This window comes from Poecilia mexicana, unplaced genomic scaffold (genome assembly GCF_051168715.1).
Source record: "Poecilia mexicana isolate PSO_F unplaced genomic scaffold, ASM5116871v1 scaffold_18, whole genome shotgun sequence".
In the NCBI taxonomy this organism is placed as follows: Eukaryota; Metazoa; Chordata; class Actinopteri; order Cyprinodontiformes; family Poeciliidae; genus Poecilia; species Poecilia mexicana.
The window spans coordinates 7,222,296-7,244,681 of record NW_028263387.1 but is presented as its reverse complement, the minus strand read 5'-3'; the positions used below and the strand labels follow the sequence as shown (position 1 = coordinate 7,244,681).

General features: G+C 37.9%; 1 protein-coding gene across 1 annotated transcript; it reads left to right on the top strand.

Annotated features, from left to right (window-relative positions):
* Positions 1–238: 238 nt before the first annotated feature.
* Positions 239–21,125, top strand: LOC148153988 (uncharacterized). The gene is made up of 11 exons (XM_088016003.1): positions 239–520; positions 988–1,121; positions 1,237–2,094; positions 2,247–2,483; positions 2,580–2,801; positions 4,822–6,532; positions 12,550–12,741; positions 14,866–15,054; positions 17,311–17,441; positions 17,823–17,886; positions 18,483–21,125. The coding sequence occupies exons 1-11, from the start codon at positions 343–345 to the stop codon at positions 19,406–19,408; spliced, it is 4,842 nt and encodes a 1,613-aa protein (XP_087872129.1). The 5' UTR covers positions 239–342; the 3' UTR covers positions 19,409–21,125.
* The last annotated feature ends 1,261 nt before the right edge of the window (positions 21,126–22,386 follow it).

The window sequence follows — 22,386 nt, the reverse complement described above, 5'->3', positions numbered from 1 at the left end:
TGGCTTTAGAAAGTGTGTTTTATTCATTAAGAGCATTTAGTGTGTTTAATTAATATCATACCTGCACATTAATGGAGGGTGCAAAGTTCAAATTAATTATCTCTAATTAATTAAACATCTGACTGCAAAACCATTTTTTACAATTAAATATAAATTCAGGCAGTAAGGGGTTAACATTTTATGTAAACATTTTCCATTTGATGGTGAGTCATCTTTATGGGTGGTGCTATTTACACAAGGTTCATGTTACAGCTGCTTTCAGGAACATTTCATCTTGGATGATCAGACCACGAAGACAAAACTATTGCTAATGTTTCATTTTTGGTGTCTTGCATAAGTAAAATGGGTAATCAATTGAGTAATAGGTACCCCGTTTTCTTTGAGTGCTACAACCTTCATCAAGAGCAGAAGACGGAAATAGAAAACTATTTCCACTACTGGACATCAAGCAGAAAAGACTGTGGATCACTGAAGATGGTGTCTGACCGAGTTTACACGATCTCTTTCCGAAACAAAAAAGGTAGTAAAATGTTTTCCATTAGAAAGATTCTACTTATTTCAAAAGTTGTTAAAAGTATTTGATTAGTTTGAATAGGCAGTTCTAATTTGTCAAAGTAAAGTAATGTTTTGTTTCCAAAGTCAGAGGTAATTTGAACTGCAATTCTAGAATTTTCTTTTTTTTTATATGAAGTTTGTTTGAACTAAACCAAACACAATGTAAAATACTAAGACATGTTGCTTAAAAGTCAAATATTCCACACTATCTTTAATAATTATGTAGATTTAGGAGAAAATATTTTTTTCCAAACCATTTTGTTTTACAAACACTCCCCAAAAAGAATTTAATGAAACAAGTTTTCCTGTCTGGGAAATTCTGTTTCTTGATCTCTGAATGTATTTGACTTTTTGCAAAGTGTGATGTTCTTATATTTAACAGGAATGTTATTTGTACTGACTATTGTTGCTGTTATGTACATTATGGTTTAGATCAGCAAGCAGTCCTTAAGAGATCAAAGCATGTTGTGGATCTCAGAGATGGCCGTTGTCTCACTTTGACAGTCAAAAGCAGTTTGGAAGCTGACATATCACCTTTCAATGCTTTATTGACTGCATCTCCAAAGGTCAGATGATATTTAGATTAAAATTTGACAAACCTTTTTGGGTGGGTGTAGGGGAAGTAGACAGAGAAACTGAAACTAAAGTTGTAATCATTGCATGTTCTTGTCTCCAACACAGAGCTTAGACCTCCTTCGTGCCTCAAATGTGCTATCAATAATTAAAAAGTGTGAACTAGAGTTTAACAGACTCCTTTATATAGAGGCTGCCACTCAGGTGCTGACATTTTGCCATATTTACTCAGAGGAGTCAAATGTTTTGTTCAGAAGAAAACTATGCAATGCCTTGCTTACACAGGCATTGCATTGCAAAATTGAGGGAAACAATGATGAGGTTTTGACATTCCATGATAAGAAATCCATTGACAACATTAAAGCATGTCAGACCACAGAGGACGAGGATTACAGCTCAGGTGGGAAACACTGTAAGGAGGATCTAGATGTAAATTCATGGTTAAATGAGAACTTGCCATTTATAAGTATGAGGGAAGGAAGCACAGTTGTAGCATACAATGTCCTAAATAGACTCCAGGTGATAGTGTGTTTGGGTGACATCACCACACTGGATACAGACACTTTGGTAAACATTACAAGGGAGGATTTAGACCACTGTGACAGGGTTTCTGTCTTTTCAGAAACATTCAGGTCCAAATTTTTAACCATGCCCTTTCACAGTGCAGGGGTGTTTGGTGTTCCTCTTGATATTTGCTCTGAGGCTATAATAAGGGCTGTGAAGGAGTTCAGCAGTCAGGGAGGACAAAGTGTGAACAGAATCATTCTGATAGACAACAGAAGGCATGTTGTGAGGGCCATGCTGGAGGTGTGTGACAGGCTTCTACATGGAACTAACGACAAAGACAGTGCATTGAGGGTTGGGGAGATCCAGACGGACGTTGCTGACCAACAACCAGAGAGACGAAACAAAGCTGAAGGTGGCGTTCATGTTGAAGTTGTTCTGGGGACTATCGAAACCCAGCAGGTGGGAAATATTTCAGTTTTATGTCTTTTGGTAGGATCAGAACGATCATTTAATGATCCAAGTCTTTATCATCTCATAGGGGGTAGGTTGCAAACAGAACTGTATTGAATGCCTAAATAAACCTAAAATAATTTTCAATGTTCCTCTTCTAGGTTGATGCTGTGGTTTCTCCCATGGTAGGCCATAACCCTCTTTCTTCAGGTGTTGGGACTGCTTTGAACCGAATAGCTGGACTGCAGTTGGTCTCAAGATTCAGGAAGGATGCAGGAGAGGAGTCCATGCCTGGAGACTTAGTGCTCTTGAGGGGAGTACTTGGACTTTCATCTGGAGCTGTGTTTTTTCTCAACCTTGTTCCATGGGATGGTGATGAAGATGGAACTGCAGTTCAGGTGAAATACAAATATAATACTTAAAAAAACTATGTCCTTGTGCTATGTTGTCCCATGTGATACAGACTGCAAGTTATGTACATCTTTATTTGAAAGGTTCTCAGATTGGGCATCAACAACATCCTGACATCGTGTGAGAGGAGAGGGTTTGAATCTGTTGCAGTTCCCGTACTTGGAGTCGGGATGGCCTTGCGCTTTCCAGACAATGTGGTAGCCAAGGTTTTATTGGAGGAGATCCACTCCTTTGAAAGGAATAAAGGCAGCAGCAGACCACTCTTGGTTCGGATTGTCTTACAGCCCAATGAAGCATCTAGTCAGGTAATAAGAGGAGATTTCATGGAAAGAAGATGATGAAATAAGGAGTATTTTACTACTATCTATTACATATGAATGTAATCAAATAAAACGGTTTGAAAGGCACACTAAAAGTTTATTTAAAGTCCGGACCTTAATTATGTTTGAATCCATTATTTCCAAGCATTTAGATTATACATTTTTGTCATTAAGGAGACAACTTAGATACAACACAGAAAGCCATATATAAAAGTGACTTTTAGATTCAATGACTGTCATTACATGAAAGTTCAAACAAGGTATTTATATTTTTTCTTGCTGTCTGATATTCAGTCGAAATGTAACAGGGTAAATGTTTCAAGCCTACATATATTGTAATTTTGGAAAATCCATCCATCCATCCATCCATCCATCCATCCATCCATCCATCCATCCATCCATCCATCCATCCATCCATCCATCCATCCATCCATCCATCCATCCATCCATCCATCCATCCATCCATCCATCCATCCTTTGGATGGATGGACTAAAGTTGTAATCATGCATCCATGGATGCATGGATGCATGGATGGGTTGCAGGTAGTAGCCAATGTCGGTAACTAACTAGCTGGGCCAACTCCTCCAGGGGAATCCCAAGACATTCCTAGGCCAGCTGAGAAACCTAGTCCCTCCTCTGGAAAGACCTAGGGCACTAAAGTCTAATATAAGTCTTCCTTCATATTAGAAGAAAGACTCTTTTAATATGAAGAAGAGTCCTTTGGTGTCCACCAGTAGGTTCAAGAGATGCCACCACAACAGGCATGAGACCCATGTGGCCCCAGCTCCAATAGGCTGTCACGATGATGGAGGTGCAGAACATGGTCCACTCGAACTCAATGTCCCCCACTTCTCCTGGAACATGTTCGAAGTTTTCCTGGAGATGGGAGTTAAAGCTCTTTTCATGAGACTCTGCCAAACATTCCCAGCAGACACTCACAACACATTTGGGCCTGCCAGGTCTGACCGGCATCCTCCCCCACCATCAGAGGCAACTCACCACCAAGTATTGGTCAGTGTATACAGCTCTGCACCTGTCTTTGCCCGCGTGTCTGAGACATGCAGTTGCAGATCAGATGAAATGACAACAAAGTTGATAACTGAACTGCAGCGTAGGGTGTCCTGGTGTCAAGTACACGTATGGGCACCCTGACGCCTGAATATGGTGTTCGTTATGGACAATCCATGACGAGCACAAAGGTCCAAAAACAGAACACCACTTGGGTTCAGATCAGGGGGTCATTCCTCCCACCCACACTCCTCCAGGTTTTATTGTTAATCTGAACAATCAGAACCCATCCCCCCATGTAGGCAGAGGGAGGCAACCATCTCATTCAGAGGGGTGAAACCCAACATACAACCACGAAGATGGGGGAAACAAGTATGCCCACTCCAGACTGAAAGAGTGTCTGGAAAATTTCTCTTGGAGAAAGGTTCCAGATCTAGAGCCATGTATTGAGGTCAGTCAGACTATTTCAAGTTGGAACCTCTCAACCTCACACATCAGCCACAGAGGTGACATTCCATATCCAAAGAGCCACGAAGCACTCACCAGAGTGCTCCCCCTCCTGCCCTAGCTCCAGAGACAGTGACATTGATTTAGTACATTGATTGTACTTATCATAAGGAGTCTTTGGGCTGAAAGCTGTCTGGTCCCTTACATGGGACCCATGTGCCCTAGTTCACTCTACTAGGGGCATGAAGCTGACCGCATTGTTCCTAGAATTACAGGAACATTCAAATCTCTCCACCACAGTAAGATGGTGGTAAATCAAATCAAGTAAATCCAATCAATACCAGGAACTCACGGTGTGACAAAAAAGTAAACTCCTTCAAGATGTTCAAATTGTTTGATTTACTTGTATGGAAGATCAACAATTTCTTTACAATCATAATAATTTGTTACTTTGTTTAGGCTTAATGTGCATTGCAATTATTAAACATTGATATAATTTTATATAACCAATAATGTAGTAACGACTAATAATTACTCTATCTTTTCTAGTGCTGCAGAAGCATCAAAAACCAGTTGCAGCAGCTGTTTACCACAATGGACAAGACTGCAAAGAAAGCAAAAGAAGAATACAATGACAGCGCTTCTGCGAATGTATGGATCAAATTAACAGAGACCACAGATGAATCAGTGTCAGATGCTTTATTTGGGTCAGTCCTTGTAGCTTTGCAGGTAGCAACAAAAAGTGTAAACATCAAAGAAGCAGGAGAAGACAATGTAGCAGATGAAAATGAAGCAACAAAAAATGGAAAAGGTGGGAGAGAAGGAAATTCTAAAAGAAGACAGTTTGGAGGAATTTGTTACCCAGCATTAGAAGCAGTAGGTGGAATCATGGGTGTAGCAGGAACAGCAGCAGTAATAGGTGGGGCACTGAGTTCAGGGGTTGCAGGAATAGGAGGAACAGGAATGGGAGGTATGGGTGGAGCAACAGGTGGAGCAACAGGTGGAGCAACAGGTGGAGGAGGTACAGGCGGAGCAACAGGTGGAGGAGGTACAGGCGGAGCAACAGGTGGAGGAGGTACGGGCGGAGCAACAGGTGGAGCAACAGGTGGAGGAGGTACAGGCGGAGCAACAGGTGGAGGAGGTACAGGCGGAGCAACAGGTGGAGGAGGTACGGGCGGAGCAACAGGTGGAGCAACAGGTGGAGGAGGTACAGGCGGAGCAACAGGTGGAGCAACAGGTGGAGGAGGTACAGGCGGAGTAACAGGTGGAGCAACAGGTGGAGGAGGTACGGGCGGAGCAACAGGTGGAGCAACAGGTGGAGGAGGTACGGGCGGAGCAACAGGTGGAGCAACAGGTGGAGGAGGTACAGGCGGAGTAACAGGTGGAGCAACAGGTGGAGGAGGTACGGGCGGAGCAACAGGTGGAGCAACAGGTGGAGGAGGTACGGGCGGAGCAACAGGTGGAGCAACAGGTGGAGGAGGTACAGGCGGAGCAACAAGTGGAGCAACAGGTGGAGGAGGTACGGGCGGAGCAACAGGTGGAGCAACAGGTGGAGGAGGTACGGGCGGAGCAACAGGTGGAGGAGGTACGGGCGGAGCAACAGGTGGAGCAACAGGTGGAGGAGGTACAGGCGGAGCAACAGGTGGAGCAACAGGTGGAGGAGGTATGGGCGGAGCAACAGGTGGAGCAACAGGTGGAGGAGGTACAGGCGGAGCAACAGGTGGAGCAACAGGTGGAGGAGGTACGGGCGGAGCAACAGGTGGAACAACAGGTGGTGGCACTGGTGGGGTAGGAGCAACAGGTGGAGAAGTAACAGGCCTAGCAGGAGGAGGAACATGGGTAGAAGGCGGAGGTGAAGCAGGTGTAACTGCAGCAGAAGCTACAGGGGAATGTATTACTGCTGCTGTTTCTGCAGAAGCAACAACAGCTGGAGCTGCAGAAATAATATCTGCAACTGCAGCTGTGGCACTAGCACCATTGGCACCCAGAGGAATAAAAGCATTAAAGTCAACAATTGAATCTATAATTTGGGCTGCAGACATAATTTCTCAAATTTATGACTTTATCAACAGCATAAGACAGCACAGCAGAGAAATACTCCTTGCGACTGTTTTTTACTTGCTGCTACTGGTATCATTCCTTCTCAGTGTAAATGTTGAAATCCTCTTGTCATTTCTCTTGCTGTTTTTGTTTTCATTGTTGGTGTTGCTGGTCCTTGTAATTCGTGATAACAACCTAAACCAACACAGCGCTAATTTAAGTTAAAACACCTATAAATACCACCGCATGAGAATCACTGAAATATATATTTCAATATTTATTCAGAGGAAGCTTAAAGGGCCAAGATGTTTTTATTCAGTGTGTTTAAGAATTTCATAATGGACAAAATGACATCCAATAAGACAACTTATATGACACAACATCAGATCCAATTTAAAAAGGTGCAGTAAATCTGTAACAAACATGAAGAGAATTTCTTAATGTGTGAATGTTTAAGATAGTTGTCCTTAAAACTAAACTGAAGCATTCAGGTCTTTATAGAGTGTTGGCAAAGTTAAAAGCTACAACAGACACAGCCAAGAAGCAACATAACTTTTTATATGCAAAATTTCAGTTCTTTGTTCAAAATCAATGTTCTACACTCTGTTTGTATAACGAAGCAACAACAATAGCAATGTAAAGATGTTCATGATTATGATAGTAACTAACTTCTAGATAGTAGATATATTTTAGTTTTGGAGTCTATTTTTAGTAATTAATTTTGTTCATTTTCTGTTTACTTTGTTACCAAAAAGAGAAAAAGTGTGCAGATGTCTTATATAGATATATCTCCAATTAGCCTCTTTGACTTTCCTGGAGATTTTCTATTTTTCTGTTACAATTCAAAGTTTTAAAATTTGATTTTTCATTTGATTGCAAAAATCTATTATGTACTAGAACCTGTCCTGTTGAGTGAATCATCAGTAAATTGGTTTCTATTCAAGGGCATTACAAACTTTACTATAATATCAAGAATATTTAGACATGGGATTAACCTTTTTCCCCAACATTTTTATTGGAATATTCTTTTCGCTTTGACTGCTGTAATCACTTATTTGTATATTTACAGATGTCTGATATCCAAGAAATGGTAATAAAATCAGAATTAGTAACTTCACTGCTCTTTTTATTCTTGTTCTCTCTCACAAACAACAAGCAAACAAGTTAAGAAGTTCTGAATGTTGTTCAGTTTAATCTTGGGTTTTTAGGAGACAGGTAACCATCTTAAATCAAAGTCATGGAATCAAATCAAGCTTCTGCGCAAATTCAATCTGGAAGACTCTTTAGCCTCACCTGCCTCATCAATCAGCACCTTCCTCTCTTCACCCTGGACCTATCAGCTTTGGATCAAGCCTCTTTTCGGCCAATCATCGTTCAAGCTCCAGTTGAAAAAGACCTCCTGGCCACAGCTTCCACCGCTTACCAGCTGCAATCAACCCACCTCCACTCCAGCTCCACCTTCTGCTCCTGGCTCTCAGGCCACATCCTTCTTCGACTTCCACCACCAGTACAGGCCCTGTGGGATTACATTCCAATGCAGCATCAGAAATGTTTATCGAGCTTATCGAAGTTCCAGCTCGACATTCCCGGCCGGGGCCTGAACGCCAAAGGACTTTAATGTTTATTTGTCATTAAACTTTCTTTAATCACTTTCTTTCTCTGTCTGTCTCTCCATATTGAAGTGCAGTCAAATTTCTTTACCCATCATCTTAATGTTACTATAATCTGACCAATATTAGTAATGTTAGCTCACCTACAAGATTTGAAAATATATTGTAATGAGAAATTCCAAGGAACTCAGTCTCTTTTCTACTTTACATCAATGTACCTTGTTTGTAATTGGGAGACAGGAATACTGGCTACCAAGATTAATTTCCTGTTTTCATTCATTTCCAGCCTATTTCAGGAGTCATTTTTCTATGAAATAATTCTAATGAGAACATTGGCAGTTGCAAACTGATGGTATGTTAAGCAGGGGTGAAAATTAAAAATTCCTTTTGGTGGAGAAAATCATTATAATTTCTGCGCTATTCCAGTGTTTTTCTGACTACTTGCCAATTTATGTGCAGACACTCTCTCACAAACCTGTCCTCTCTGCATGAACATTTCCACTCCTACTTACCAGCCTGGTAGCAGCTAAGCTGAACTCTTCCTTTATCTGTCCCGGGTCACGTCTCTCTTGCCATTCTCCAACAACAATGATTTTTCTGAATCGCAAATTCTCGCTCCTTCTGCTCCAGCAGTTGAAGTTTGTGTGGAAAACGTGTGTGTTCAGCACATTTTTCTGCTTGCACTTAAGCATTTTCTAGTTTTTGTTCTCGCAGTTTTACTGAACTTGTTTAGCTTTCCTTGTTCCTTTCAAAACAGTGTTCTATTTATTTTTTGGCATCTTCTGCCATGCAAAAAAAAACTGAAGCCCCGGAAGAATCTGTTTTTAGTATCCATGTTTTTGTCCAATATGTAAACACATAACCAGGAACTGAGTTTTAGACATGAAACCCGGATGGCGAGCGAAATGCAGATGGGCATCAGAAAGTGCATTTCAACAATGTAGGTCAAACATTAGCAATTCCTTTCCACATTAACATGGTTTGTGACCAGAGAGAGTGGGGAAATAGTCACAGCTCACTATAACTTACATATGAGTGCTTGTCTCTCTAAGCAACTGTCCAATAAAACATATGAAAATACAATTTAAACAATGTGAACCTTACCTATTAGAAAGTGGTCTCAAACAGGGTTTCCCAAAGTGTATTATAAGCCTGGTGGGTCACCATGCTTTACTTGCCCCGCTGCCAGGCCATTGCTTTTTTAAAATTATTTTAAATAGTTTCTTTATACACCAGTAAAAAGACTAAATGTGTCTTTGCTGTGCTTCGTGGCACACTTCACTGGCAGAGTGGAGTCGTTCCTGAAAGATGAATTTTTAGTTGATGTATTAAAATGTTGATGCATTGAACCCAAACAAACAAAACAAAATATACTACAAAATGCTTCGTGTGGTATAAAGTGTTTTCTTGAAGGTAGATGTTAAAACTAAAGTATCTCCAACATGGAACCTACGAATAATTACCAATGAGTGTAAGTTTCGATCCCTCAATAATTAAACCTGAAACACTGTCTTTCTCTGCTTTTACGTTTCAGTCTAATTTGAAAATGTTTTGATCTAAAAGCATTCTGATTCAGGCGTCACAAGCAAAGGTTCTAGGAACCAGCTGAGCAGGGAGAGCCAAGTCAGGTGTAAACAAAGCAGACATAACAACACAACAGAGTCATCTGCAGAGTGCATCCATCTAATCTAATTCAAAGACATCAACCGCAAAATCACACTTTAGCATTCCAAGTGCTGCAATTACTTTAAAGAAATGAGACTTTTCACATCTCCTCCCTCTGCAGAGATATTGTATAGAACAGTCAAATACTATAAACCAGTTCATTTTGGATTGGTGCGCTAACTTTGGGACTACAAGTTATCAGGCACTTGGCTTGTTGCAGAAACGATCTGGTTTAGAACATCAACCACAAACAACTTCATTTGTAATCCTACCCTTTATATTAAAGACCTTGCAAAGATTCTATAAATTGGGGCCAAACAGTCCATTCCTACTTTCACTGAAAGTGTTTCAAGAAAAAATAAATAATTTTTTTTCAGTTTCAGTGTCAATGTTAACTTTACAAGCAAATTTGTAAATTAAGTAAGTTTTGAATATTCACTGAATTAAATAATGGATTCTTTAATTTTGCTCTTCCAGGCAATGTATTTCTTGTTTTACTTTGATACGCTTTTTAGATCCACTGACTTCATGTGACTTTATATTATGCGCTGCTGTTCTCTCTTCCGCTTTGTTTTTACTCAGAATGATCAAAAATAGATCAAGGTAGAGCTCTACCAACAAATACCAGCTTTTGCTGGTGTGGAAGCAATTGCTCCATGTAAGGCATAAAATGAAAATGCATGGGTTACATATGATTGAAACCAGGTGTTCACAGACACAAAATTTTTTTTCTCAATGCCTGAAGTTAAATCCAACCAAACGTTTTTTTTTTGTTTGTTTTAGCTCATCCCTGCTCTGCTCGGCAGGGCCGTGCAGAGACCACTAAAAGGGCAGGTGCTCAAAAAAAAAAGGGCACATCTTACCGCATTCTAGGACAGAATGGCCACACAGCTTTCAGAGTTTAATAAACAATGATAAAGTACAAAATTGTGAAATATACAATCAAAGCTAAGGTAAATCTCTATACAGAGCACACAACTATGCATATGTAAGATATTTTATTAGTAATTTCTTTCTGCAGGTCTATTTTGTTATAGGAAAGTATTGCAATATTCAAACCCGCAATTTAGCAAGATATGTAAATCAGAGCTGGTGGTTTAGCTCTGATTTACATGTTTTGTCTTTACAGAATTACACTATTAAAAATATAAACAAGGGCACAATACAACCTTTTAGTGGACTGTAATCTATAAAACAGAGCTGCCTGTTTGCTGCAGTGGAGATGAAGATGGTCCATTCAGGAAAGCAGAGCTGCATCAAACTTTAAGGTGGAACTGCAGAAAAAAGGAAAAGAACAAAAGCAAAAATTGAATTGTTAATGCATGTCACTATGGGAAAAGCCTACCGAGTTTTGCTTAAAACTTTTTTAAACATTTAAATCACACATTTGTCTCATGAAGGGATTTTTTTTTTTTTTTGCAAAACAAACTTATTTGTGCATGTCAGAAATCTTTTGTTGATATTCTAAGTTTTTGTTTGACTCAAAGTTTTGCTTGTGATTCTCACATGATGTCATGGGCAGGACCCAAAATCGCAACAAAAGATTTCTGATGTGTGCAAATAAAAGTTTATGTTTGGCAAATAACTTTTTAAGTTCACAAGACAAAAAATAGTTATTTAATTTAAAAAATGTTTTTTAAACAAAAGAATTTGTTTTTTAAAAAGAAATTACAATTCCAAAAGTTTTGATTACAATTTTATTTTACTTAACTGAGGTTAGTTTATTTTTTTCCCATTAAATAATTGGGGAAAAATTTAACTACATACTCTGCAAACCAGACCCTAAACTTAAAGTCTGGTTGAATTTTTCCCCTTCAATAATGACATACATTTTATCTATCTTGGTAATTCAGGGTGAGTTATTTTTAATTCTAAATGAATATCCTTGTTGGACTGTTATTTAAGTGCTATTCTCTTTCAAGACACATTAACTTAACGCCAGAATAAATGCAATGTACATTATGGAGCAAAGGAAATTAGAAGATCTGACATTTATCCATTATGGAGATGATAAGTTTTGGACGGGCGATGTGCCTCATACACAGGGAAGAAGCTTTTCAGTTATCTAGCTTTGCTAGCAAAGTCGTTAGCTAACAGCTAGCTAATAGCACAACAATAGCAGCCTAATGTCTGTATGATAAAAATACTGAATCGATAGATAAGAACAGTTTTTCCTCACCTGGCTGTCTCCTCCTGCTCAGTAGTTCTTCAGAGAAAAGCAGACTAGAGGCCTGTCAGTGTCTGTTGTATTTCATTACCTCTCTGCTTAAACCGCGACTCCGTGCTGAAGCAGAAACGATACTTTCAACGTTTTCCGTCATCTGACAAGTAGTAAGTCTACTGCACTTTATTCACCAAAAACTGTTCTGTAATCTGGAACGTTCGCTGTGCTGAGCGCCAGTTAGCCGCCTTATCTCACTGCGCGAGAGGCAACTGCGTCATGCGTCACGGGCAAAAGGTCAAAGGTAACAAGATGACCGGAAGGCTTATTATGTTGTACAAAAAAAATAAATAAAATAAAATAATTTTAGTATATGTTATTATGTGTCAGAAGAGGGCTTTGAAAATAATAATACCAAAAAAAAAAAAAAAATTGACCAAAAGGGCACTTTGGGGCAAGGAGCAAAAAGGGCAGGTGCTCAAGCCCCCCCAGGCCCCCCCTCTGCACGTGCCTGCTGCCCGGAGACGTTTAGAGGTAGCCACGAGATGTGTCATTGCCCTACGGGACTGGTCACCTCATCTTCCCTGGATTGACGTAACGGAGTTGATGGAGGAGGCGGAGAGGCACTGCCAAGCAGCTTTTGCTGTGATAATCGGCAAACCACCTCTGCCAATGCCAGATATCCCCATCTTCTGCTCTCCATCCTCCTCCACAGCTCCTGACTCTCCTTCATCACAAGGACCCAAGTGGGTCCTCGTCGCCTCCCAGTGACTCTCCTAGTGCTCCCTGTTCTGTCCCCAGTGACTCCTCGTCTCCCTGTGCTATCCACAAACAGCCCAATCTCTTACCTGTGTGGAGAGCCGGCACTCCAGGTTCTCCTGATCATACTCCGCAGCCTCATCATGGCTTCTGCTGGCCTCAAGGCCGTCCGTCTCTGCCTCTTCGAGGGTCCGTGCAGCAAACCTGCCCTCCACCTCTTCAGGACCCACCACTGTGGGTCTGCCTCATGCGCTGTTGCTGGCCTTGGGACCAGCCAGATCGAAGGATTTCTTAAACATGAAACATGAAATAATCAAGGCAACACTTCCAGTAAGTTTTTAATGAGAGAATAATATTATAACATGATGCAAAGCTCAAAAAAGTTGGTTTTACATAATACTGCCCTTTTAAATAAAATAATATATATTTTAACATATTTTGCATCCTTCGCATGTATTTCTTATATTTTTTCCTTTATTGTTATGAACATTGTCATTTTATTTTAAAATGACATTTGTATTTACATTTGTATTACAGCCACTCCTTTAATAAGTTAGGACTTTTAATATACGTTTAAAAAATATATTTATTTGATATACAAAGTATATGTCAAGTTTTATTCAAAGGATAATAGATGTCACTTTTAGCTGTCAATGGCAGGAAGGTTATTTTGAATCTGTACTACAAATTCTGTAGTACAGATTAACATTAAAATGATGGGAATTATTGGAGTCAACGCAGAGATTGTTCATTGAAAGGTTTATTCAGACGTTCCTTAATGCATACAATTTCCTTCTAGTTTCATAAATATTCATTTCATTTATTTATCACATAATTGCATGAAAGTAGTGAATAATTATGGAATTTAATAGAAAGTATAACAAGTTAATATGCACAAATAATTTGTTATGGCAACTTGTCATTAACCAAGTTGTTATGGTATGACATAAATTTGTGATAAAAGTATTATTGATTACACTTTAAAAATTGTGTAGCTTTATGTTATTAAAGCTAAAGTTTAATCAGTAATACTTTTATAAGAAATTTATGTCAGATCATGATTTCTTGGTTAATGTCAAGTTGTCATAACGAAGACAGTTTGAATAATGTCATCTGTGTATTAAAAGTGTCAAAATTTACCGAATGACGCTTTATGACAACAGTCATAAGTATTCATGAAGACTTATTGATATTCATGACAGGTGTTATGTCATGTTTATGACGGTGTCATGACAAGAATAACTAAAATGAGTGGAAATGTATTCTCAGATATATATGACTGAACACAACAGGCGGAGACAAATGAGACTGTGAGGGATGCCCAAGTCCAGTCACCTAGTGCTTCCATCTGGAAACTTTTAGATGCAACACGCCTGAACCAAACAAATGACTTTTATTTTCATACCTCTGGAGAGCTGATGAGGGAATTCAGCCATGTGATTAATTCCACACAACTGATTTTAATAGTTGTCTAAGAAAAGGGACAAAAAAAACTGAACATGCATATGCTTATTCGTTCAAAATGAAATTGAGATGCCAACAGAAACAAATCTGAGTCTGTTGTGAATACAGAGGGCCAAGCCATAAAAAAAAAAATTTGAGTCTCCTGACATCATGTGCACTCACACACTTGAACACACTTGTTCACTCATATTACATTTTCACCTTGTTTTACTCTATGGATTTTACTATAATTTGTTTTTTCCTTTTGAATTGCTGTTAAGAATAGTTCCACTTGGCACTTGGTAAAATGTTCTGTCACAAATTTTGAATGTGATGAATGACTGATAAGAGTTCTTGGTTGGATTAAATCTGATTTATTGGGAACATCTTTTTGGATTGCAGAGAAGTGAAAGCAAAATAAAACTGTTCAGTAAGGCAGCAGCAGAGCCACACCTTGATGAAACTGTAAGCAGAGACCAGGTGCCCTTTCCATGAATAATGAGTCACTGTGATTTTTTTCGAAATTATTTTTTGCTTATTATAATTGTTTGCTTGCATTTCACATTTGAGTGTTTTAAATAAAAGTTGTTATTGATCTGTGAGTGTGAGAAAATGTTTTTGGTTTTAACTTTTACTTAGTAAGAAAAATCACCATAATAGCAATTTTTCAGGACCCAATCCTGCTTATTTCTGTAAGTGTAAAGTCAAACCTTCAAAAGATAGACTGCTAGTTCCTCTTACCCGCACCCTTTGTACTGTTGTTTTCATAAACTCAGATATGTTTTTTTTTTTTCAATGTTGAGATGTAACTTTAAGTTCAAGTTCCATTTCATCATGGAAAAAAAGCCATTTGTGTGTTTACGAAAACAACATTACAAAGGGTGCGGCCAAGAGAAACTAGAAGTTAGTTCTCATTCTGCATGAGGATGGAGGACCGTTATCAATACTCTGTTTTCATCGTGTGTTCCAACGTTCTCTCAGAACAAAATAAGAAGAAAGTTAGAAATTATTTTAAGATTAAACGCAAGTCAGGTGGAGGAGAGTGTGGACCAGTGACAACTGCGGCTGATGAGACCTACAGTGTAGCTTTCAAACATCAAAGAGGTAAAGTAAAATGCTGTCTATTAGTTACAGGTGTTAATTACGTATTTCAAGTGTAAATTGCCTTGAAAAAAGTTAATTGAGTGAGTGGAACAAACTTGAAGGATGACATGAAAAATAACAAATAAGCACAGAGGATGTAGGAGTTTAGAGCTGACTTTTTTTTTTTTTCCATACTAACTTTATCTTTTGTTGTTTGGCATCCGGTGTCTGTTTAATTCAGGAAAGTTTAAATGAAGTAATTTTCTGTAAAATGTAGTGATGGATTAATAAGGCATTTCAACATATTGCCGAACTGTATTGATACAGTGTTAATACTGTGTCACTGAATACTGACCCCTGCTGCACCTTAAAAATCCTTACAGGCAACTTGATTGACACTGTCAAATGAACTGGCCCTGATTTGATTATCTAGTATATACCCTGGTATAATTTAAGTCATTTTATATTGTATTATTTCATATCTTCATTTAAATTTAAAATATCTTTATTTTAGGTGCAGTCAAATAATGTGAACATGTATTATAATGTGAAAATCTAATAGAAAGGGTTGTGAATGAGGTGATGATGCATGTATGTAACTCTTATTTAAAAAAAATATATATATTTTTTGTTTTACATATTGGTTAAAATAAATAAATAAAAAAGAAGGGGGCTGCACAGTGGTACAGTTGGTAGAGCTGTTGCCTTGCAGCAGGAAGGTTCTGGGTTCGATTCCCTGCCCCGGTCTTTCTGCATGGAGTTTGCATGTTCTCCCTGAGCATGGTGGGTTTTCTCCAGGTTCTCTGGTTTCCTCCCACAGTCCAAAAACATGTCAGGTTAATTGGCCTCTCCAAATTCTCCCTAGGTGTGAGTGTGTATGTGCATGGTTGTGTGTCTCTGTGTTGCCCTGTGACAGACTGGCGACCTTTCCAGGGTGACCCCGCCTCTGAACATTAGCTGGAGATAGGCACCAGCAACCCTCCTGATCCCAATAGGGACAATGGTTTTAGAAAATGGATGCATGGATGGTTAAAAAATATGTTTAAAAAAATTTTTAAATCTCCCACTTGCTTTCACAATGCACCACCTGTTTCTACAAAACTACTTCTCTGACATGGAGTCACCAGTGAGGGAGGAGAGGTGCTCTGCCTCATAGAACATCCCTCCCCCACGTCTCCACCACACAGCTCCTCAAGACTAGCAGCAGCAGTAATTAGCAAACGCCTGGTCAAATCCAAAGCTCTCAAGACAAGTAAAGTGGCAATATTATCCAAAATTGACTTTTTGGTAACACTTTTTTTGATGGGGTGTGCATAAGACTAGCATGCACAGGTGTTATGTCATGTTTATGACATAACATGTCTTAAATATGAAGAAGTCTTTATGAATGTCATGAAGAGTCATTCAATAAATAATGATGCTCATAATGCAAAGATGGCACTTTTAATTGACTTTTCATTCATTAAAACTTTTATTATTTACTGAATAACGCAAAGTTAAAGAACTTTTAATGCAACTTTTAGTCCATTAAAAGTGTCCTAATTTGTCTAAATGATACTTCATGATAGCAGTCACAAACATTTATGAAGTCATTCATGTTCATGACTTGTTATGTTTATGACAGTCTCATGTCACTCTTGTGCACACCCCTTCAAATAAAGTGTTACTAACTTTTTTCAGCTTACATCATGTTATACTGTTATTCCCTCATTAAAAACCTGGAGTGTTGCCTTGTTCCTTTCATGCATGTTTGAGAAATCCTTGAATTTCTCAAACATGGCAACCATGCAGCTGTCAAAACGCTGTGAAATGCTAGTAAAATATTGTTACAAGGTTAATAGAACAGTGCTTTTGTGGTGACTTCCTGAAGGTGTTGTTTCAGAAAGAGCAGGAGTTTTTAAAGAGACAGAGACCCAGTTTTAAGGTCTCTGTCAAATTTATGTTGAACTCATACAGCATTTTATGCTGTATGACTTTAAAATATATACTGACTGTATTTATTTTGTAAATACTGACTTTACCCTCAGTTTCAGTTTATGACAACTGAGGGTAACTGAGTTGCCTGATAAGGCTATAAAATGCACCCTATGCCTGGAAAATATTTAATACCTCTCCTGTAATTGCTCAAAATTAAGTTTGATCGGCAGAAAATATGAAATTGTCTGCACATTTTAAATAATACTTATTTTTCACCTATGGATCAACAATTTGGTTGTAATTTTTTCATGTACATCTTATTAAATCTCAAAATAATTATTGTGATCTGTTTTGTTGTAGACCAGCAGGAAGTCCTAAGGAGATGTGAGCACACAGTGGAGCTGCCCTCAGGTCGTCTGGTCTTAATTGTCATAGACAAACCTCTATCTTCTGACTCTTCCAGCACCATTGTCTCCACAGCTCCAGTAGAGGTTGGTAGGACTCAACAGCACTTTGGACATATACTCTCTCTTCACTCTCAAATCTTCTTGACCAACATGACCAGTACAGGCCTCTAGAAACCTTGTGAACAGTTGATCTTCTAGAGTTCAATATAATGGTAATGAAATGATCGCTAAGATATAAGACATAATATGAATATTAATAGAAGATTTTTTTTTAAATCTGGAAATTAGGTTGTTGGTGGAGATGTTTAGCGGTGTGAATATAATATTTGCACATCATTAGGTTCTACCAAATTCTGTGTTGATAAAGTGTTTTATTATCTCTGTATGTCTTATTTTCATCATGTCTGCCTAAAGACTTAAAAAACTTTTTTGCCTACATAAATAAACCATTTTCTTGTACACTAGAGGGCTGTGTCAAACGAAAACGATTGGGACTTCATAAACACTGGCAACAGACGCCTTCCTGATGGTAAGTCACCCTCATTTATTTTCTCCAACTCTTTCCTTTTCAGAATACAATATTTGAAAGTCTACCTGAGAGTTTACAATAAAAAAGTATTGTAAACTCAGCCAATAAACTCATTCTGCTCTATAACCAAATAACCAAATAAATGGTGGTAAGGTGAAGCAAAAATGTCAATCTCATCAAGGAAACATAGACTAAACCCTACTTTACAGAGTCCAAGAAAACACACAAAAAAAAGACAAACATGGCAGTCTGACCAAAACAGTGCAGTCAGGGCGGAGCCTGCCACAAAATGCCCGGAAGGCGGCGATGCAGGAGGCGGACGCTGGATCCAGTGGGCAGCTGGACCTGCAAGGAGGTTCTGGAAGACCAGCCGAAGACTGTGGAGGACCGGCCCTGGATGGCTGGTAGAAGGCTATAGGATTGTTAGGATCTGTTTTCTCCAGGGCCAAGCTGCAATGTTTTCTGTTTGACAGCTGTCTGTGTCTGATATTCAGCTTTGAATACAAAGTATGACTTCATTCACCAAACATTCATCATCTTGCTTTTGTTCACATCTTTTAAGTGTCATAGTATTGAGGGACATTTTTGTTTTTTAGAGTCTGATTTGAGAAGAATTGTGATCCTCGGGAAAACTGGATCTGGGAAAAGCAGTCTCGGAAACACCATATTTGGAGAGGACAAGTTCACCGTCTGCCCTGGTGCTAACTCTTGTCAAAGTCCATGTCAGGCAAAAACTGAGTCACTCAATGGGAGAAGAATTACTTTGATTGATACACCAGGCTTATTTGATACAAATATGCCTGAAGAAAATCTGAAGGATGAAATATTGAAGTGTATCACAGAGTGTTCACCAGGGCCGCATGCCTTCCTCATTGTACTTGAAGTAGGACGATTCACAGACCAGGAAAATGACATTATTCAAAAAATTTGTGAATACTTCTCTGAAGAAGTGTTTACATATGCAACAGTAGTTTTTACTAATGGTGAGAAGCTCCCTATAGGGCAGAATATCAAAGAATATATTAGTCAAAACGAATCTTTGTTGGAAATAGTAACAAAATGTGGTGGTCGGTGTCATGTTGTAGACAATGAACACTGGAACAATCGTTCTATTGAGACATACAGGAGCAACGCCTTCCAGGTGAAAGACATACTCAAATCAATTGAAGACACAGTGGTACAAAACGATGGAAAGTACTATACCAATGAGGTTCTGCAAAGAGTGGAAGAAATGACACAACAGGTTCTTCATGAAGAAGAACAAGTTATTTATGAAGAAGAACAAGTTGCAAGAGAAGGAATCATGAAGAGAGCTAAAAGAAGAGTTTGCGAGATTTTAAAGAAAGTAAAAGGTATTAGATCAGATCTACTATGGAAGGCCTTTCTTGGTACAACAGTAGCTGGTATATGTATTCTTGCATGTATAGCAACTTTGCTACCAGGCATAGGACAAGTGGTTGGAGCTGCTGGTTTAACAGTAGCAGCAGCAGCAATAGGAGGTTTAAGACCTTCTTCCATTTAGCAGTAATCTCGCCTTAAGCTTTGGGAAAATAATGTAATTGTGAGACAAGATTTATTGCACATTACAAGATGTTTTTCAGACAGCTGATTTACGAATACATTTAGAAGAATGCCTTATTTCAGCTCAATTTTAAAAAAGTCAGAGTACAAAGGTTATTTTGACATTCATTAGTTTTTTGTGGCTTATATTATTTTAGTTGACTCGACTCATTTCACTAAGAAAAATATGCATTTATAAAATATTGCTTTGTAAACAGGAAGTGGTTTAGTTCCTTTGTGTTTTTTATGATGATACTTGTTCTGACATAAGACACCAAACTAAAACCAAAACGCATCAAACCGAGGACTGCTGTCCCAATCAGTGGATTCTGAGAAATAGGAGGATATTATTAGTATATTTTCATAACTTCAGGTCTCTATTGCCACGTTTCAAAGTCATGATAAAACTTGTTTGGGCGACTTTCTGTTGTGATTTCAAATCTTTTTTCCATACCATGATGACTACTAATCCTAGTTGGAGCAATAAGATTCCTTTTTGTGAGTAGAGAGTCGAAACTTTCCATCTTCCCCAGTGTGATCAAGACTATGAATTATTGAATTTTCTTTTAAGCAACTTTTCTTTTAAGAATTTTCTTTTAAGCAACAGCGCCCCCTTCTTGATATTTTATTTTTGTGGTGGAAAGCTTTGTTCTCACCTCAACTTCAGGATCTAGCTTTGAAATATGAGATGAAAATCTTGATTTATGTTTAGAGAATTGGCTTTTAAACCAAATTGTGAATATTTTTTATACCATGTTTCAGAGTGGAAACATCTAAATAGTTCAATCTGATAGAACTCACTGTGAATCACAAATGGTAGCTACTGTTTAAACCTGAATCTTGAATGGTTTAACAGTAGAACTTACCTGTCATTGCAAAGGGTTAAATATAGTTTATATTTAATATTAAATATTTCAAAAATGTTTATCAAGTATATCTGCCATATTAAGGCTCAATAATGTGTGATCTCCATTTAGCCTTGTCATTACATTTTAGCAATTTCATTTTGGTTCAATATTTGCTTCTTCATAAATAAGTAGTTTTGTTTTGATGTGTTTAGAATGAAAACGGTAATGTCTTGCTTATACTGAATATTTAGATATGTGATTTATGTACTCATTCATCTTGATTTTTTTTCACTCAGATCTATTAAATCAATTGTAATATTTATTGGAATAACTTTACATCCGGTTCCAGCTTTTATTTGTCCTGGTAAAAATAAAGGGGTTGATCCTTTGTTCATCATTTTCTGTTATGCATTGACAGAACCAAGTAGTCAATATTATTAATATAACATGTATATCCCACGTGATTTATTTTGTATATACCTCAGTGATTGGCACTGAAAAATTCTTAAGAAAAATTCTTAATGGAATTTTGTTTTTGAAAAAATTTGAAAAGTCATTCCAGGACTTGTTGGATAAAAGTTCAGGACGGACAAGAAGTATGCCAACCTGTCAACAACAGTAGAAAAAGTCCAGGTATTATTCATATTTTTACTCATGATATCAAGCAGTTATGACTGCTATGAAAGTCCATATTCACTTAATCCTGAATTTAACTGTTTTTGAGAGTTAAATCTGTGCCACAAATTACGTTTGTTCATTTTCTGTTACTTATCTGTCTTTCTGTATTCCTGAAGAGATGGAATAAATGTAATAAATGTCAAGTGTCAAAAATGTGTGGAGCTGCTTTGTTTGAGATTATTGAAACTGAACAGGATGACGACCTGAGGCATCAAACCCAAGAATAAGGAGTTTTACTCGTAGAGGTTGTTGCTAGTGTCTCTACTGTCTGCTTTGGTTTCTTCATATCTTCATCCTTGGATGACAAAAACTGGCCACGCAGGGAAAACGTTAGATGTGAAGCAAAAATGTCAACAGTAAATTTTAAGAAAGTATTTCTTAGAAAAAGTCTAAAATACCAACAAATCTAAAATTGTCATAATTTTACATAGTTTAAGTTCAGTTTGCTTTTGGCAAGCCATATGTTCAGTGACGAGAACCAAATAAATTTGTAGATTCTTGTAAAATCCTGAAGATTTTTTCCAGTGGCTGAAGACAAAACAACATGCTATCAGATGGTTGGTCCAATAAAAAGATCTGATTAAATAAAAAAGAATCTATAGAAACCATGTCTTAAGGGCAAGTGTTCTCTAAATATAAAGAGATTTTTCATCCAGCTAATAGGATGAAACATCACACTATTATCGGTTCACAAGAAAAGTATAAGAGTAAATTTCAGCAATGCTTTTGGAAAACTATGAAACTCCAAATGTTTTAGTTGACTTTATGTCTTAGTTGTCATAAATTCAGGTTTTTGCATCTTTTGTGTTAATCTAGAGATGAACAAATGCAGTCACTCTAATAGTCTGACTGTTATATTACCTGGTTAAACACTATCTATAATTAAACACATAATTTCTATAGATGTAAATCTATAATATTAAACTTCTAAAGTGCACAGTTTATTCCTTTCCCTTCAATCAATAATGGTCTCTCCTGGAACCTTTGAAAGGTGCTCAGGTGTTTGGGGAATCTTTTAGCCTGAACACCAGGCACAGGAGAGAGACAACAGAGGTAAGTCACTTGAACTCTGTCATAATAAATTCAAACATTTTTCGCCCTATTTCAGAGATTACTCACACTAATTCTTATATTTTATCTGTTTGTTTTGTTATTAGAAGTAGTCATCGTCAGTACCAGATAAGAAAAAGCTGCCTAAGAAAACCCACAAACTAAGAATAAAATACTTCAATCTGTTTCTCCTGGTGATTTTTCTCATTTATTTTTAAGTGAGCCAGAATAAATAATGAAGACCTTCATTATCATGAGAAAGAGGGGAAAACATGAGAGAATGTCTTTCACTTCATTTTTAATTCATTCAGTTCAGGTCCTTTGGTGTTTGAACAATATGGAGAATACTCAAAAACAACAACAA